At 32.5% G+C, this 16367-nt stretch overlaps 1 protein-coding gene across 1 annotated transcript in view; it reads left to right on the forward strand.

The window, feature by feature from the left end:
- The first annotated feature begins 275 nt into the window (after positions 1 to 275).
- Positions 276 to 16367, forward strand: part of LOC134706019 (uncharacterized) — a 40408-nt gene continuing 24316 nt past the window's right edge. Inside the window, exons 1-10 of the mRNA XM_063564729.1 lie at positions 276 to 392; positions 2692 to 2788; positions 4480 to 4693; positions 5293 to 5409; positions 5984 to 6119; positions 7320 to 7441; positions 8618 to 8818; positions 9432 to 9611; positions 12859 to 13131; positions 13395 to 13607. Coding sequence (XP_063420799.1) covers positions 2717 to 2788; positions 4480 to 4693; positions 5293 to 5409; positions 5984 to 6119; positions 7320 to 7441; positions 8618 to 8818; positions 9432 to 9611; positions 12859 to 13131; positions 13395 to 13607 — 1528 coding nt within the window. The 5' untranslated portion in view covers positions 276 to 392; positions 2692 to 2716. The remainder of the gene's footprint in view (positions 393 to 2691; positions 2789 to 4479; positions 4694 to 5292; positions 5410 to 5983; positions 6120 to 7319; positions 7442 to 8617; positions 8819 to 9431; positions 9612 to 12858; positions 13132 to 13394; positions 13608 to 16367) is intronic.

A 16367-nucleotide genomic window follows, 5' to 3' on the forward strand; every position in this document is an offset into this window, starting at 1 on the left:
TTGGAGTGGTACTTGATTATATTAGATTCTTTATGTTCTTTTAACCTAGTGTATTCAAAATAAAATCTGTATACTATAAAAAGACATAAGTTTTGTAGGTACAATTATATCTATTTGTAGCGTATTAGTAATGGGACTTCCAACATTACAAGGAATTGATTTTGAATTCAGCAGAAGTCTATCATCAATATGTTGACACAAGTTAAATGAATATTTTGAGTTCAGTCAAATGAACAAATACTTCCTTGTATTTTGACGATGTGATCGGTAGCATTTAAACACACAAAGGGTACAGGGACCAAAAGTTGCTAACTCAACGTCATTTGGTTTAATGTTGGAGAGTTGTATCATTAGCAATCATATTTGATCGTCTTATATTTTTTTTTATAAAGGTAAGTTATCTATAAAATATTTCGCGTGTAACTTGCATCTTTAGAATAAAGAAAAAGTCACGGGAAAAAAATAAACATATGTATAATGATTATTTGGAGAGTACAAAAATAATATATATATAAAATGTCTGTTTAATTTTGTTTTCTTTAAATTGTTGTAGACGACCTTTGATAAAAGTGAAATAGAAATTAATAAATTGCTCCAATACAAGTTTTCAAAAGTTTTAAAAGTTTCAGACTAATTGATAACTTTTAAATTTTCAACAGGTATATTTTTTGAAACATATTTAAAAATATCAGTTACTTACTTCAATAAAAGAGGGACGAAAGATACCAAAGGGACAGTCAATGGCTAAAAATGAAAAAGACAAACAGACAAACAATAGTACTTACTTCAATAAAGTTTCTTGGACATAATTAGAGTTTCTAACGTTGAACTGTTTTAGGCTTTTTATTTGTTTTGTACATTTTTTTCCTTTTACTATAATGTAGATGTCTTTATTTTATGATAAACTTAAAAAATAAAATTGATAGATAGTCTTTAAAGAGTCTATATTGCCTTTATTAGTCTTTAGTTTTCTATGTTTTTTTTGTGTTATCATTTGTCTGTTTGTCTCTTTCATATTTAGCCATGTCGTTGTCTGTTGAGTTTATTTTCGATTTATGAGTTTGATTGTTTCTCTGGTATTTTTCGCCCCTCTTATAGAACTACTTTTGAATATGGAAATATATACAATTTAAAACATTTACAAAAATAGGCGAAGAAGATTTAGTTCAGTCTGTACAACTAGCTACTGTCAGAATTGTATCTGGGCTTCGAAACACCTACATAGAAATGGTACGGGAAAAAAAAATTCCAAATGATTTTAGCATCTTATGCATATATGTTTATCAATATCTGATCTTATCTATAGATATTTATGTTATTAAAAATCATGATATTAACGGATTTTGTAATACGTTGGTAAACTGTTTGACTTTGTACTTTTATTACAAAATAAGGGCCAATAATTCTTATATAATCATGTTCGACCTGCTAGTCAAATGCGTTTTGCTAAAATATACTTTTCACATTTTTGGTCTTTTGGGAATAAACTCATCATAGATACCAGAATTATAATTTTATGTTTACGCCATTTGCGCGTTTCGTCTACAAAAGACTCATCAGTGACGCTCGAATCAAAAAATGTTTTAAAAGGCCAAATTAAGTACGAAGTCGAGGAGCATTGAGGGTCAAAATTCCTAAACGTTTTGCCAAATACAGCTAAGGTAATCAATCTATTCCTGAGGTAGAAATGCCTGAGTTTTCCAAAATTCAAAGTGTTGTTACCAGTTAATTTATAATTATGAACATATCAATGATCACTCAAGTCAACATATAGTTTGTGCTGTATTTAGACTTTTAAGGACTTTGTTGTGCAAACACACGTTTTAAATTGCGGTTTTTATCCAACGAAATCATAGGTTCATACGACGTTATCAATTAAGACTTGTATATGTATAAGACGAATGATATATTATATACTATAATAACAACTTTGTCTTTGTTGCAGTAAGTTTGTGAATTTGGGATATCAATTTTATGTGATTTGAAAGCTGACATTCTTATTAAAAGTAGTGCTCACTGAGAACCATTTATCATATCTGCCTATTACACCAACAACAAAAAATAACTGGGTTCCTAACTCACTGTAATAAGAATGATCTATGAACAATCAGAAATATATTATTTACTATTAAATTCTTAAATCCATTTTGCATGGAAAATGATATTTATAGGCTTTTGAGTGCTTTTTGGTCGGATGGTTGTTTCTTTGACATATTCTCCTTCCCTATTCTCCATTTTATGTCTATTTGCATTTGTAAACGGAATTAACATAACGTGAACGCGAACTACGATGGGGACCCCATGTTGAATTTTGACGTACACAGTAATTTGAATAGAACTATTCGCTCACAGTAGAAGCAGAATACAAGGAGTATATAAACGTAAACAACACGTTTATAATACGTTCTTTCTATATAGCCATGATAGTAGAAAGGTCAATTACAGGTTAAAATATAAACAAAAACGGTACTATACTTTTAATAATAGTTTAAATCAATAACATAGTGATTATTCTTTGTTTATATAATTTTATTCTGGTACCACCTAAGATGAACAAAGGTAAACAGAACAAAACATATTAAATAACATTACATTCCATTGTGAATTTGTTGAGGAAGCATACAATTAATAGAGAAATACTGAACACTACTAAATTTTCAACACTTTAATTGTTTTCTCATTTTTTTGTAGGCATGATCTTTAGTTTAGAAAAAAAATGCTGTACTCAATTACTTTATTAGTCTTGGTCATATTGTCGTATACAAAAGGAGATCTTTTAAAAGATGCTGTAAGTATTTTTGCCATATAAAAGTAAAACTTGATGATTTTGAGCACGTCACGGGTTTTCGGAATAAAGCATTAACACATGAAAAGATCGTAACACAATTGAAAGGATTCAAACAGGGAATCCAAGGAATATGATGAATAATGAACCAAAAGTTTATCTTTATCAAAAATACAATATTACCGTTGTCTTTAAGTAGCTGGAATAAAAACCTTCATAAAGCTGTCAGGCCTATAATTTTATACACCAGAGTGAGACACTTTTTGTTTATAAAAGAGTCATCAGTTGGAAAGTATTGTTTACGTAAATTTATGAAATGTTTAACCAAATACGATACACCTAAAATAATCTATCCCTGTGGTGGAACATCTTTAGTTTTTCTAACCATTAATTTTTTTAATTTATTTATTTATGAATATGAAGATATTACTGATCCGTCATATAAAAATACCAAACTCAGGTTAAATTACATTAAGGGGGAGTACATACAAACTGACAAAACTTATCAACTTTGTCACGAGTGAACTGATATATTCAAGACATGGTTCAATGTACATGTATTTCACACAGAAAATGGTGGATTAAACATGGTTTCATACAAGTGAAAGGTTTAGCTAGCTATAAACCAGTTTAATTTACCATTTCCTACATTAGGATATGCCATTACTAACTCAGGAATATGACAGTTATTTGAGTTTTTGATTCAGGTATTTCATTAAGGACTTTCCGTTTTGAATTTCCCTTGTAGTTCTGTATTTTTGTTATTTTATTTTCCAATGCTAGCGTAACCTCTCATTTGTCAGCGAGCAGTAGCATCAACCCAATGGTTGAAAAACTCTCATTCAATATACCAGGTCTATAATTTACACTACAAATAACTCGCAGTATTGCCTTTCAGTATCTCGACTAATATGAGTATGACCAGTCACCACTGTCGTGATTTAAAATTGTCTTTTTGAATCTTGACTTAAACAATGAGGTATCGTTTTCCTTTCATAAATCAACTGATGATCACAGTTTTCCTTCTGTATCGTGTTAACTGTTGTCTTGTGTGGAGACAAAGTGTTTTCTTAGTTTTCGGATCTGCTTGAAATAAGCTTTTTCGTGGTTTAATATAAAAACATACAGCACTACCAAAAATGTTTAGGGGATTATATATAATATATACGAATGTATTTCCTGAATACCTTTTTTGCATCAGAATAACAACATTTTAAAAATGTATGCTGATGTATTTATTTTACATTATTTCATATCTAATTTATGGGAGATTATATTGCCAAACTGCAACTAGAAATACAGGCAACAGTAGTATACTGGTGTTCACGATTCACCAATAGAACTCTTCCTGCTGTTTTTATCTACCAAATATAGTAAGAAAGTGATATTTGTACAATGTCGATTCCATGACCGTCACATTTCTTTACAATCTGGGCTTTATTTACGATAAAATGATATTTATTTCTCATCAAATTTTCATGAATATAATTGTATCACTTTTTAGCTGCAGCAGTATTTGAACAATACGAATTTCTGGCTTGATGATAGATATATAGGCTTGACGCAAAAATTTGAAAAAAAAATAAAACCTTTTATATTTACCAATGTTCAAAGATAACAGTATGCTTTGTTTTATCCATAAAAGATTATATTGTTTTTTTACTTGAAATAACACTCATTCAATATCTTTATAGGTAAATAAGATTAGTAAAAAAGCTAATGAAGAATGTAAAATACAAATTGAAGATCGACAGCTCGTTGGATGTGATATTGATTCAGTTAATGATACTGTTCCATCTGGAGCTTTGTGTACCTACATAAGTGATGGTAGGATCCAATCTGATAATCCTGTAGAAACATTTGTATGTGAACAGGGATATTTCATCTACTTACATCACAAAAGTACAGGCTAGTATTTACCATGCTGGTGAAGTGTATGATATATGAGTTTTTCTAACATCAATATTGTCTGATATATTGTATCCTGCTAATTGTGGGCTTATCTAATAAAAAACACATCCCCTTCGTTTACCACAGCAAGGGGCGCCCTCCATCGGACACATTTTAACATTTAAGTGTATCCTTTAAACAGTATTGTATTAGATAATACTATGTTGAGTATAACGCATTTACATTTACGAAAATGACTGTTTTTTATCCAAGACATTCTGTGTAGAAAAAAGTAAAAACACAATAATACTGAACTGCGAGGAAAATTCAAAAAGGAAAGTCCAAAATCAAAAGGCAAAATCAAAAAACTAAACGCATCAAACGAATGGATAACAACTGTCATATTCCTGACTTGGTACAGGCATTTTCTAATGTAGAAAATGGTGGATTGAACCCGGTTTTATAGCTAGCTAAACCTCTCACTTGTAAGACAGTCGCATCAAATTCCATTACATTGTCAACGATGCATGAACAAAACAAACATACTCAAAGAGTTGACATGTCAAAAATAGGGGCACATCAGTCAATATTGTGTTATCATTTACCTATCTTCACAGGTACAGCAAATGGACACGTGATATCGAAACGATGGTTTGGGGTTGCTGCTGCTGCATTTGTTGGAGGGGCTATACTGTGTGCTGTATTTTGTAGTGGAGGTGGAGGTGGAGGCATACGTAAGGGATATTATCAAATATAATTGGTCTTTTGACTATTGTTCATGTAAACTCAAATTATAAAGACGCCCGTCTATTTACTAGAAGTTGATATTAACATGTTCATTTTTTTATTGTCAACGTCATAGAACAATCTTTTATTTCTTTTTGTTGGATTTCAAAACGATAAATTATTGAGTTAATTTATTGTTAATAAGTTAAATCAGAAAAATGCATGAAAGGAATAACAAAACTGTACTATATAAGATCCACTACTGATCTGATTGAAGGATCTGTGTTTGCTATTAAACATTTATATAAATAGCATTCAACATATATTTACAAATAATATATATCATGTGCAAGTACTTGTTTGTGAATTTTCAATTTTTCATTTGTGTCAATTATCGAGTTGAAAAAAACATGAGCGCAGAATATATATGCATATCATTCCAAGATAACATTGCATTGTTTTTGTTATTTGCATTGTACGCATGTATTATTTTCTATCCACTATATTTGATGATATTTTGAACGAATTTTGAACATTTCCATTTAGTTTATATCATGAGACCTTTGATTTATCCACTTACAGAGTATGTTGTTAATAAACCACCTACAATTACATGTCCATCTGTAGATGGTCCGTTCTATCCGGACAAAGGAATGGATACTGTGGTTGTGACATGGGACGTGCCTATTGCAACTGACCCCGAAGGAAAACTCGATAGGTTTGTAAAATATTTACTTCATAGGTCAACATTCAAATTAGCATTTTATTGTAAGTTGTTGTTGGTGACTTGATATTACTGAGCGAATATTAGTGATCATAGTTCTCTAGAAAATACACCTACACGTTTGAATACATATTGCAATTCTACATTGGGAGAACAATTACATATATATATATTTTTAAAAACAAGTGATCACGTAGCTCATATAGAGGTTAAACAGACAGACTTGTACGGATATGTGTACGTGTGACTGGGAAATCCCCGTTTTATAAATATAGATTATAACATGAAATTGTTCATTTCTGACCCCTTATCAGGCCGACAGCTGAGAAAATTGGCCCATAAGGGTTCTGATGTAAAAAATGACTTGTTATGTACTTTTTTCATTTATTTCAGCGGAAGCTATACAGTCAAGACAACTATTTAAAACTTTATAGTTGTCGAACAAGATGTAGAACTTTAAACTTAATTGCTTAATCTCTCTATAAACAAAGTCAACAAAATGAGAACACAGCACATCGTTTATGCTTAAAACAATTATGAAAGTTAATGTTGGAAAGCTATTAAACTAAGAGTTCCAAATGGTTAAGTTGAACTCATCCCTTCGTAAATTTTACGGACGCCATCACGAGTTAGTTTACCGTTATAAAATAACCGTTTCACAAATGATATCAGATATGTTCCTTACGTCGTAACTAGAACCCCTTCCCTTTCATGAATGTGATCTACCGAATTAGACTATTTACCGGATTTGTTATCACATAAGCAACACGACGGGTGCCACATTGTTTATTCTTTAGTTTTCTATGATGTGTCATGTTAACTATTGTGTCTTTGTCATTTTTAGCCATGGCGTTGTCAATTTGTTTTAGATTTTCGAGTTTGACTGTCCCTGACTGTTGTTCAATGAAATAATCCCAAGAGCAAAAGTGCAAGCTTAAATGCACAACCGCCTTTTGAGAATAATCCAGTGATTCACAACAATAAATGATGCAAATTATATGTATATCATAAATTATTAATTTCATCACGTTTGACTTGAATGCGATCTGAAACATGATTTTTATATAAACTGTATTATAAATACATGATATATCATGCATTAGACCAAATTATAAGAAAATAAAGTGAGCAAAATAAATTACCCTTGATATAACTTGTTGGCTATATTGTTTAAGTTATATTATCCTTTTTAAGAACTGATTTGGATGGAGCTCCACCCAATTCAAAGTTTGCAGATGGTAGTCATACGATTCTTTATACTGCTAGAGATGATATTGGAAACACTGCTACTTGTACCATTAGATTTCAGGTCAAAGGTGAGTTTTACTTGTGATGTCAAGATCAGGTTTGTTATAATGCATTAGGTTTTACTGTCCGTCTGATAAATATAAAGATAAAGTTTTGTAATTAGCAAGCGCTAAAAGATAAGAAACAAAAAGAACCATCAAAAACTTAAAACATACACATCAGTAGAATTGAAAACAAATATCTTATTCCTTACTTGAGTGAAAGAAGAGTCTCATATCTGGTAGACTGGTCTTGAAACGTCGGACTCCAAAATTATAATTAAAATTTGTGTCAGAATGTTTTTATATAGTTATTTGGTCAATAGAATTTCCGTAATTTCATCTTAAATGGAAATTTGAAAAATGGCGTTTAACCATCAAATAATTCTAAATACTTATGGAGGTCAACGAAATAAGATACGCAAGTAATTAAATGGAACAAAAATATAAGAGTGTATTGAGAACAACACAACATGTGTATGCTACAACAAATGGAAGTGTTTAACGACCTTGACTGGCTATACAGCCCTTGTACGGTCGGCCCTGGCTTGCGCCTTTTTGGGCATTAAATAATTTATATTTTACCAAGTGGTAATTGACATAATTTAGAATGATAAGAAAGTTAATAAAACAAAGATTTAAAAAGCAAAAGTTTAAATAAATAAATGAATAAAATAAAATAAAAAAAAATTAAGATTAAGTAAATAAGAAAATAAAATAAAAAATAAAAGAGTATAAAAATAAATTTAAGAAAATAATATAAAAATAATTTTGTATAAAAATGAAAATAAAATAAAATAAATAAATAATTTGTATGCTTTCAGGTAAAGGCATTTATTATACCTTTACCTTACCAAATAACCCTGTATTATGATACTTGAAACCCCTCAAACAGTATAACCAAATTGTTTTGAAGGAGTGTTTGATATTTTCTCCGTTATGCTAGCAGCCGCGATACGCAAATATAGTGTTGGTTGACATGTCTTACAGACCACTAACTACATTTCACGTTAAGAAATGACGAGTATATTCATTGTGAAATATTAATGTTAAAGTTATCCTTAAATCCAGTAAATATAAAGTTTGAAAGAGTGATTAGTATATACCCCTTTCTCAAGGTTATTGATTTCATAAGGAATAAGTAATTCAGAAAGTTTATGTCATATATCAATAGTCACACTAATATTTTTAACTAACTCTTTTCAGTTATATATTGTTATTTCGGTGGTAGTTTGTATGCAGAGCATGGAAGAGCTATATGTCATACACCTGCTTTGTATGGAAACACATGTGAATTTGCTTGTAATACGGGGTACCAGCTTGCAGTATCTAGTCTAACAACAAAAACATGTGAAAAAAGTGGGTCAATTGGAGAATGGCAACCTTTAAATAATTTTGTGTGCGAAAGTAAGTATGTACAAAAATCAAAAAAATAACTAAAACGTTAAAACCAAAGAAAGGGATGCTATAGTTTTTTGGTAATCTACGAAAATTCGTTCAAATTGAATGAATTGACTTTGTGTCAGATTATAAAGAAACAAATATCATTTTGGCTTATCATTTTATTATCAGATTGTTGACGAGGAATTATAACAAAACGGAAAAAGAAAATGAGATTTTGAGATTTGAGTCACCGAAATTTTGGCGGGAAATGGTTCTCTCTCTACTTTTTATACATTGACCATTGACATCTTTGTTTATCCATAACTATGGCGTCTATAAGTTCCACAAATGGCTTTTCAAACTATATGTAATAAAATGATGAAATGACAAGTAGAGGTAAGAGAACAAAATTTATAATGACACTTCATGAATAAAACTAGTGCATTGTGAATATTAAACAAAAAGATAAAAAACAAAAGAAGCTAAAATCTTTCAATTTAGATTTCCTTTAAATTTTGAGATATTCTAAGATGAGTCTTATGAAGACGAAACGCGCGTCTGGCGTATAAAATTATAATCCTGGTAATTTTGATAACTAAGAGAACGTTTCAAGAGAATTAAACACCTTTTCTTTCAGAAAAGAAGTGCAGCGATCCACCTGAGTATTGTAACGGACAGTTGCTATGTTCTGATGGAAACAATTTCGATTCTGTTTGTTACCCAACATGCGCTGACGGATATTCCACAGATATGACAAAGAATTTAAGATGTGATGGCGATGAATGGATAGGTGTTGACATTATACAACCATGTCTGGGTAAGTAAAATATGTGCCACTGTCAATTGGTGATCAGTTATCATTATTTTATAACACCAAAATAGATTTGCCGTTTTTTGTTTGTTTTTTTGTTGTTGGTAAAATAACGTCTAACTGAGCGTGATAAAGTTCAGTTGGTTCTTGGTATTATCATATCTTTTTTTACAAGCTTATACCTTTCACAAAAATTCATTCATATAGAAAGATTCAGATTTTCTAGTGTGACGGGTTCTTTTTATTTGTAGGCTTTCTGAAAATGCTTTTACCATCCCCAAGAATCAAACAAAAAAATCATCTAAGCAAGGATTATAAAAAAAGTTTTGATCATGATGCAATTTAATTGAACACTTATTAGAACTGACACACTATTTCACTGTTTAATGAGAACACCAATATAAAGCGAAAATGTTGTTGATGTAGCTTGTAAATACTATAGACCGTACCTATGTTTATAATTTTGTTAACTCAAATACATAAAGGAGAAATGTTATATGTAACTATTAAGAATATTGCCTATTGCTATTTTATATAATCTGTTTTGTTACTTCTTTATTTAACATTTGCTTTGGCAATTTTAACTCGTTTTATTATAAACTAAACATAATATTTTTTTCTGTTAAGAACAAATAAGAACTCATTTTAGTCTACTTGCAATTCGTTTTCGCAATCTGTGTGTCATGCACAACGATTTTTATGTGTGACGTCACAGTTTTAAATATTGACCGTCAATATACGTATAAATTAGTGTTGTCAAATCGTACACTTTTGCCTAACCGGTTACTCGGATAATCGTTCGACCGATTAACCGGTTAACCGGTAGTTTTAAGTTGTCGTTTGAAAGCCTTTTCAATAGTACCATACATGTACACATAGTTATTAGATGTGGTATGAGTGTCAATTTGACAACCTTTCATCCAAGTCATAATACTATGATTAAAGAATTGAACTTTGTTCTTTGGCATTATAAGGCTTGTCTGTGAGGATTCCTGGAGAAGTTTGGTTTTTAATAAACAAATACACCGTATCAACAATAGCATTTGTACCAACTTCAGATTGAAAAATATAAAAAAAAAAAAACGTCTTGATCTCGTAGAATTGAATTTGTCTGAAACCGATCATTGTTTAATTTTCTCTTGTTGTCTTCGAAAATAATGTAGAGTGTTTCAATTTGAAGTGATTAATTATAAAAAAAGAAAGAAGATATGGTATGATTGCCACAACTCTCCACAAGACTACTTTGTTTGCTTGTTTCTTTAAGCATGTTACTCGTACTATCACGTATACCTTGAGTTCATTCACATAAGTTTGCATTTCACAATTTTTAAGGTACCATTTCGTTTAAAGAAAGACTAAACCTTGCACTACGGAGGATACACATTTAGATGTTGGTTTACACAATATAAGAACAAAAACGAAATAATGAACTAATTGGTAAAATTTAATCGCATCTCTGATTTAAAGTTATTGTTAAAAAAACATGTTTACCAATCATGTTTCTCTAAGGTGCTGCCCCGAGCTGTAATTAATCTATGTATTTACGATCAACAATAGCAATCAATATACTGGACAATTGATCTGTCAAATTAATAACCACGACGACAGTTTTTAAATAAAACATAACTATTTAATGATTTCCATGCAAATTTATATCAAAAGTATCAAAATTGAAAAAAAGTCCGGTTAACCGGTTAGCGTTTTTGGTATTCGGTATTCGGTCGTTCGACCGGTTAACCGGTTAACCGGTTAACCGTTGACAACACTAGTATAAATAGAAACATAGCGTCAATATACTTAAAAATAGAAACGAGGCTTCAGATACATAAAATATCATTTGAAACACGTGATCGTAATATCTATGAAAACACCACACTTACAGGATCTACAACGTACGTCACGAGTCACGTGATATTTGTAAGTTTCCAGCCGCCATTTCTGGAATTTCGACCCGAAAAAAGGTAAGAAATCTATGATTAACTTACCATGAAAGCATGTATAGGTAAAACTATATAGACAAGCACATAACAGGGGTCAATACTGACATGGTTTAGCATAACCGTTTCATGTAAAACGTCCTAACTTTACAAACACTCTCAAAAAACCGTGAGGGGATCATATATCTCAGTTTGCACAGTGTAAACACAGTGTGGAACATTCTTTCATTTCCTCTGAGACAGAATGATAAATGATAGTATAGACCATATATACCATTTAGACCAACAGGTGTCACGGAATAGAAGTTCCTTCATAATATTAGTACCAAAAGGAAAATATATTCTGGAATATTGTTTCCAGAGGAATTAATATTACAGTATATGTTCCTAACGGAATAAATGGTATAGAAAATTTGTTCCATTAGGAATAGATATTATGACAATGTTTATAACAAAGTTTCCATTGGAACTTCTGCATGTTCTGTTAGGCAGAACACATATACGTTGACACTTTAACAATAGGCGGATCCAGGGAGGGAGCGCCCCTCCCTTTCGTAGGAAATATTTGCTAGATTATATATTATATGGCATCACCATAGCATGACTGGAGCCCCCTCTCTTATGTCAGTCAGCCCCCCCCCCCCACCTTTATGAAAGGTCTTGATCCGCCATTGCAGTGGCGAAGCCAGGGGCAGAGTTTCGGGAGTTGGAACTTCCATTTTTTTGGACGATAAATGCATTTGAATGGGGACATATAGTTGGATCCCCTCCTTTTTTTCCGGGGTTTTGAACACCATTTTTAAAATGGCTGGATCCGCCTCTGCACTGATAACGTTGTATCATTCACATCTTATCTTGGTCGGGTCGAAATTCCAGAAATGGCGGTTGGAAACTTACAAATATCACGTGACTCGTGACGTACGTTGTAGATTCTGACTTAACATTAGTAAATATCAAATATTTCTTATTTGTATAATAACAATTATTACAATGTGATAAATGTTTATTCACTTATGTCGCATATCAATATTTGTATGCACCAAAACATTAATAATAATTTTTTTTTTATTATTGTTAATGAAATAAAACAAACAAACCCATTGAATTGGTGGCCTTCATGTGTTTTCTGCTCTTTAGTCCGGTTGTTGTTTCTTTGACATTTTTCAAATTTCCATTGCCATTTTTATGTTTAAAATTGTTCATTGTACATATGAACATTGGTCGTCTTTGTAAGATTAACGCTTGATGAATCATCCAATAATATTCATTAATGTCGTAACAGATAATAAATTCATATATTGTTTTTTTGGCGACAGATGTTCAGCCTCCCGAGTTTACGTTGTGTCCAGAGTCAGTTCATGCATTTTCTGATGAAAATGGTTTTGCAATTGTTGATTGGCCAATACCAGAAGCATTTGACAATTCGAAAAATGCAGACGATTGCGGAGGTAGCACTGGAATAACTGTATCCCAATTACTTGGAAAAGCTCCAAGATCAAACTTTGAAATAGGTTACCATGACATAACTTACACTGCAACAGACAATAACAATAATGGTGGATTGTGTAAATTTACAGTAATAGTTGAAGGTACGATGGATATATTTCCCCCCTGTTTAGATATAAAAACAAGCTGGTTCAGAACTTCAACGCAAAGGTGTTTTCAGTTTTTTTTCTGAATTATATTTCAACATTTTGAAAAACTAATAGATATATTTTAATTATCTTAATGTTTTAACCATCCGTTAAACATGTTAGATTCTGTTTTTTTCATTATACCATAAAATGCAGGCATACATATAAACGGTAGCAATTGTATAAATGTATTATATAATTATTATTAATTTTTACAGAGCTTTCTTGTAATCCGCTTGTTGTTAAAGATCAGTTTTTACTAGTTCAGTGTCCAAATGGTTATTCCCTAGGATCAACATGTGAATTTGCCTGTTTTTTAAGCTACGAGCTAAGTGGCAGCATGAATGTAACATGTCGAAAACATCCAAATTTTGAAAACAAAGCATTTTGGGATTGGCAAAATGGGAACGAATCTTACTGTGAAAAGTTGAGTAAGTGTTATTATGTGTTTTTTTGGCTTCTATAGTACGTATATATATATATTTCTCTAATTCTATGGAAATTTATCCCTTTTCGAACCCATTGTATAAAAAAATTTAATCAACGTGTGGTTGCTGGTGATCTCAGAAGATCATTGGATGGTTTTAAGGGTCATGACCTTTTTGGCTGACTGGATGAACCAAAATATGATAACAGGTGTTAATGAAATTGACAACTTCGTGCAATGTGAAAGGCACTCGAAGGGGATTTTCGGTAAACAAAAAAAGAAAGTCTTTTTAATCATAAGAGAAACAGATTCTTACATAGTTACTCGTGGATTATCGGATTTATCCAATCTCGATAGTTAAAGGCGAGGCGGCTCGAACTTTAAAATTGATAATTTAACTATCTCGATTGGATAAATCCGATAATCCACTGGTATCAATGTAAGAATCTGTATATATATATACAACTCGTCTAAACATCAACCCAACAATGTTAGATCTGTAAATTTGCTTTCGCAAATGTTTGGCTCTTCCCTCGCCGGGATTCGAACCCATGCTATTGTGATATCGTGACACCAAATCGCATGCACTGCAGCCGTCCCGCTAGACCACACCACCACCTGGGCTCTAAAAAAAAAAGAGCTTTCGCTGGCCATGTGTTACCTTTCCACGTTAGTGTTAATCTAGCGGCGTACTACAGTACATGATATATAAGGCATGAAGATGTTATTGTTACAGATCAGCTAAATTATCTATAGTAATGGATCCTACAAATTAATGTAAGAAACAGTCACAGAAAATAATTATATTCATAAGTACGTCTGAGTCAGTGACAACCCTACAACAGATGTATCCATCGGATCGCCATCAATGATGGTGATACATGGCTGTGTACATAATGTATATACAACTCGTCTAAACATCAACAAAACAATGTTAGATCTGTCGAAAGCAAATTTTTGGTTCTTCCCTCGCCGGGATTCGAACCCATACTACTGTGATATCGTGACACCAAATCGCCTGCACTGCAGCCGTCCCGCTAGACCACACGACCACCTGGGCTCTCAAAAAAAGAGCTTTCGCTGGCCATGTGTTACCTTTCCACGTCAGTGTTAATCTAGCGGCGTACTACAGTACATGATATATAAGGCATGAAGATGTTATTGTTACAGATCAGCTAAATTATCTATAGTAAAGGATCCTACAAATTAATGTAAGATACAGTCACAGAAAATAATTATATTCATAAGTACGTCTGAGTCAGTGAAAACCCTACAACAGATGTATCCATCGGATCGCCATCAATGATGGTGATACATGGCTGTGTACATAATGTATATACAACTTGTCTAAACATCAACCCAACAATGTTAGATCTGTAAATTTGCTTTCGCAAATTTTTGGTTCTTCCCTCGCCGGGATTCGAACCCATGCTACTGTGATATCGTGACACCAAGTCGCCTGCACTGCAGCCATCCCGCTAGACCACACAACCACATGGGCTCTCAAAAAAGAGCTTTCGCTGGCCATGTGTTACCTTTCCACGTCAGTGTTAATCTAGCGGCGTACTACAGTACATGATATATAAGGCATGAAGATGTTATTGTTACAGATCAGCTAAATTATCTATAGTAAAGGATCCTACAAATTAATGTAAGATACAGTCACAGAAAATAATTATATTCATAAGTACGTCTGAGTCAGTGACAACCCTACAACAGATGTATCCATCGGATCGCCATCAATGATGGTGATACATGGCTGTGTACATAATGTATATACAACTCGTCTAAACATCAACCCAACAATGTTAGATCTGTAAATTTGCTTTCGCAAATTTTTGGTTCTTCCCTCGCCGGGATTCGAACCCATGCTACTGTGATATCGTGACACCAAATCGCCTGCACTGCAGCCATCCCGCTAGACCACACAACCACATGGGCTCTCAAAAAAGAGATTTCGCTGGCCATGTGTTACCTTTCCACGTCAGTGTTAATCTAGCGGCGTACTACAGTACATGATATATAAGGCATGAAGATGTTATTGTTACAGATCAGCTAAATTATCTATAGTAATTATAAAGGATCCTACAAATTAATGTAAAATACAGTCACAGAAAATAATTATATTCATAAGTACGTCTGAGTCAGTGACAACCCTACAACAGATGTATCCATCGGATCGCCATCAATGATGGTGATACATGGCTGTGTACATAATGTATATACAACTCGTCTAAACATCAACAAAACAATGTTAGATCTGTCGAAAGCAAATTTTTGGTTCTTCCCTCGCCGGGATTCGAACCCATGCTACTGTGATATCGTGACACCAAATCGCCTGCACTGCAGCCGTCCCGCTAGACCACACGACCACCTGGGCTCTCAAAAAAAGAGCTTTCGCTGGCCATGTGTTACCTTTCCGCGTCAGTGTTAATCTAGCGGCGTACTACAGTACATGATATATAAGGCATGAAGATGTTATTGTTACAGATCAGCTAAATTATCTATAGTAAAGGATCCTACAAATTAATGTAAGATACAGTCACAGAAAATAATTATATTCATAAGTACGTCTGAGTCAGTGACAACCCTACAACAGATGTATCCATCGGATCGCCATCAATGATGGTGATACATGGCTGTGTACATAATGTATATACAACTCGTCTAAACATCAACCCAACAATGTTAGATCTGTAAATTTGCTTTCGCAAATTTTTGGTTCTTCCCTCGCCGGGATTCGAACCCATGCTACTGTGATATC

Source organism: Mytilus trossulus, chromosome 2 (assembly GCF_036588685.1).
Source record: "Mytilus trossulus isolate FHL-02 chromosome 2, PNRI_Mtr1.1.1.hap1, whole genome shotgun sequence".
Lineage (NCBI taxonomy): Eukaryota > Metazoa > Mollusca > Bivalvia > Mytilida > Mytilidae > Mytilus > Mytilus trossulus.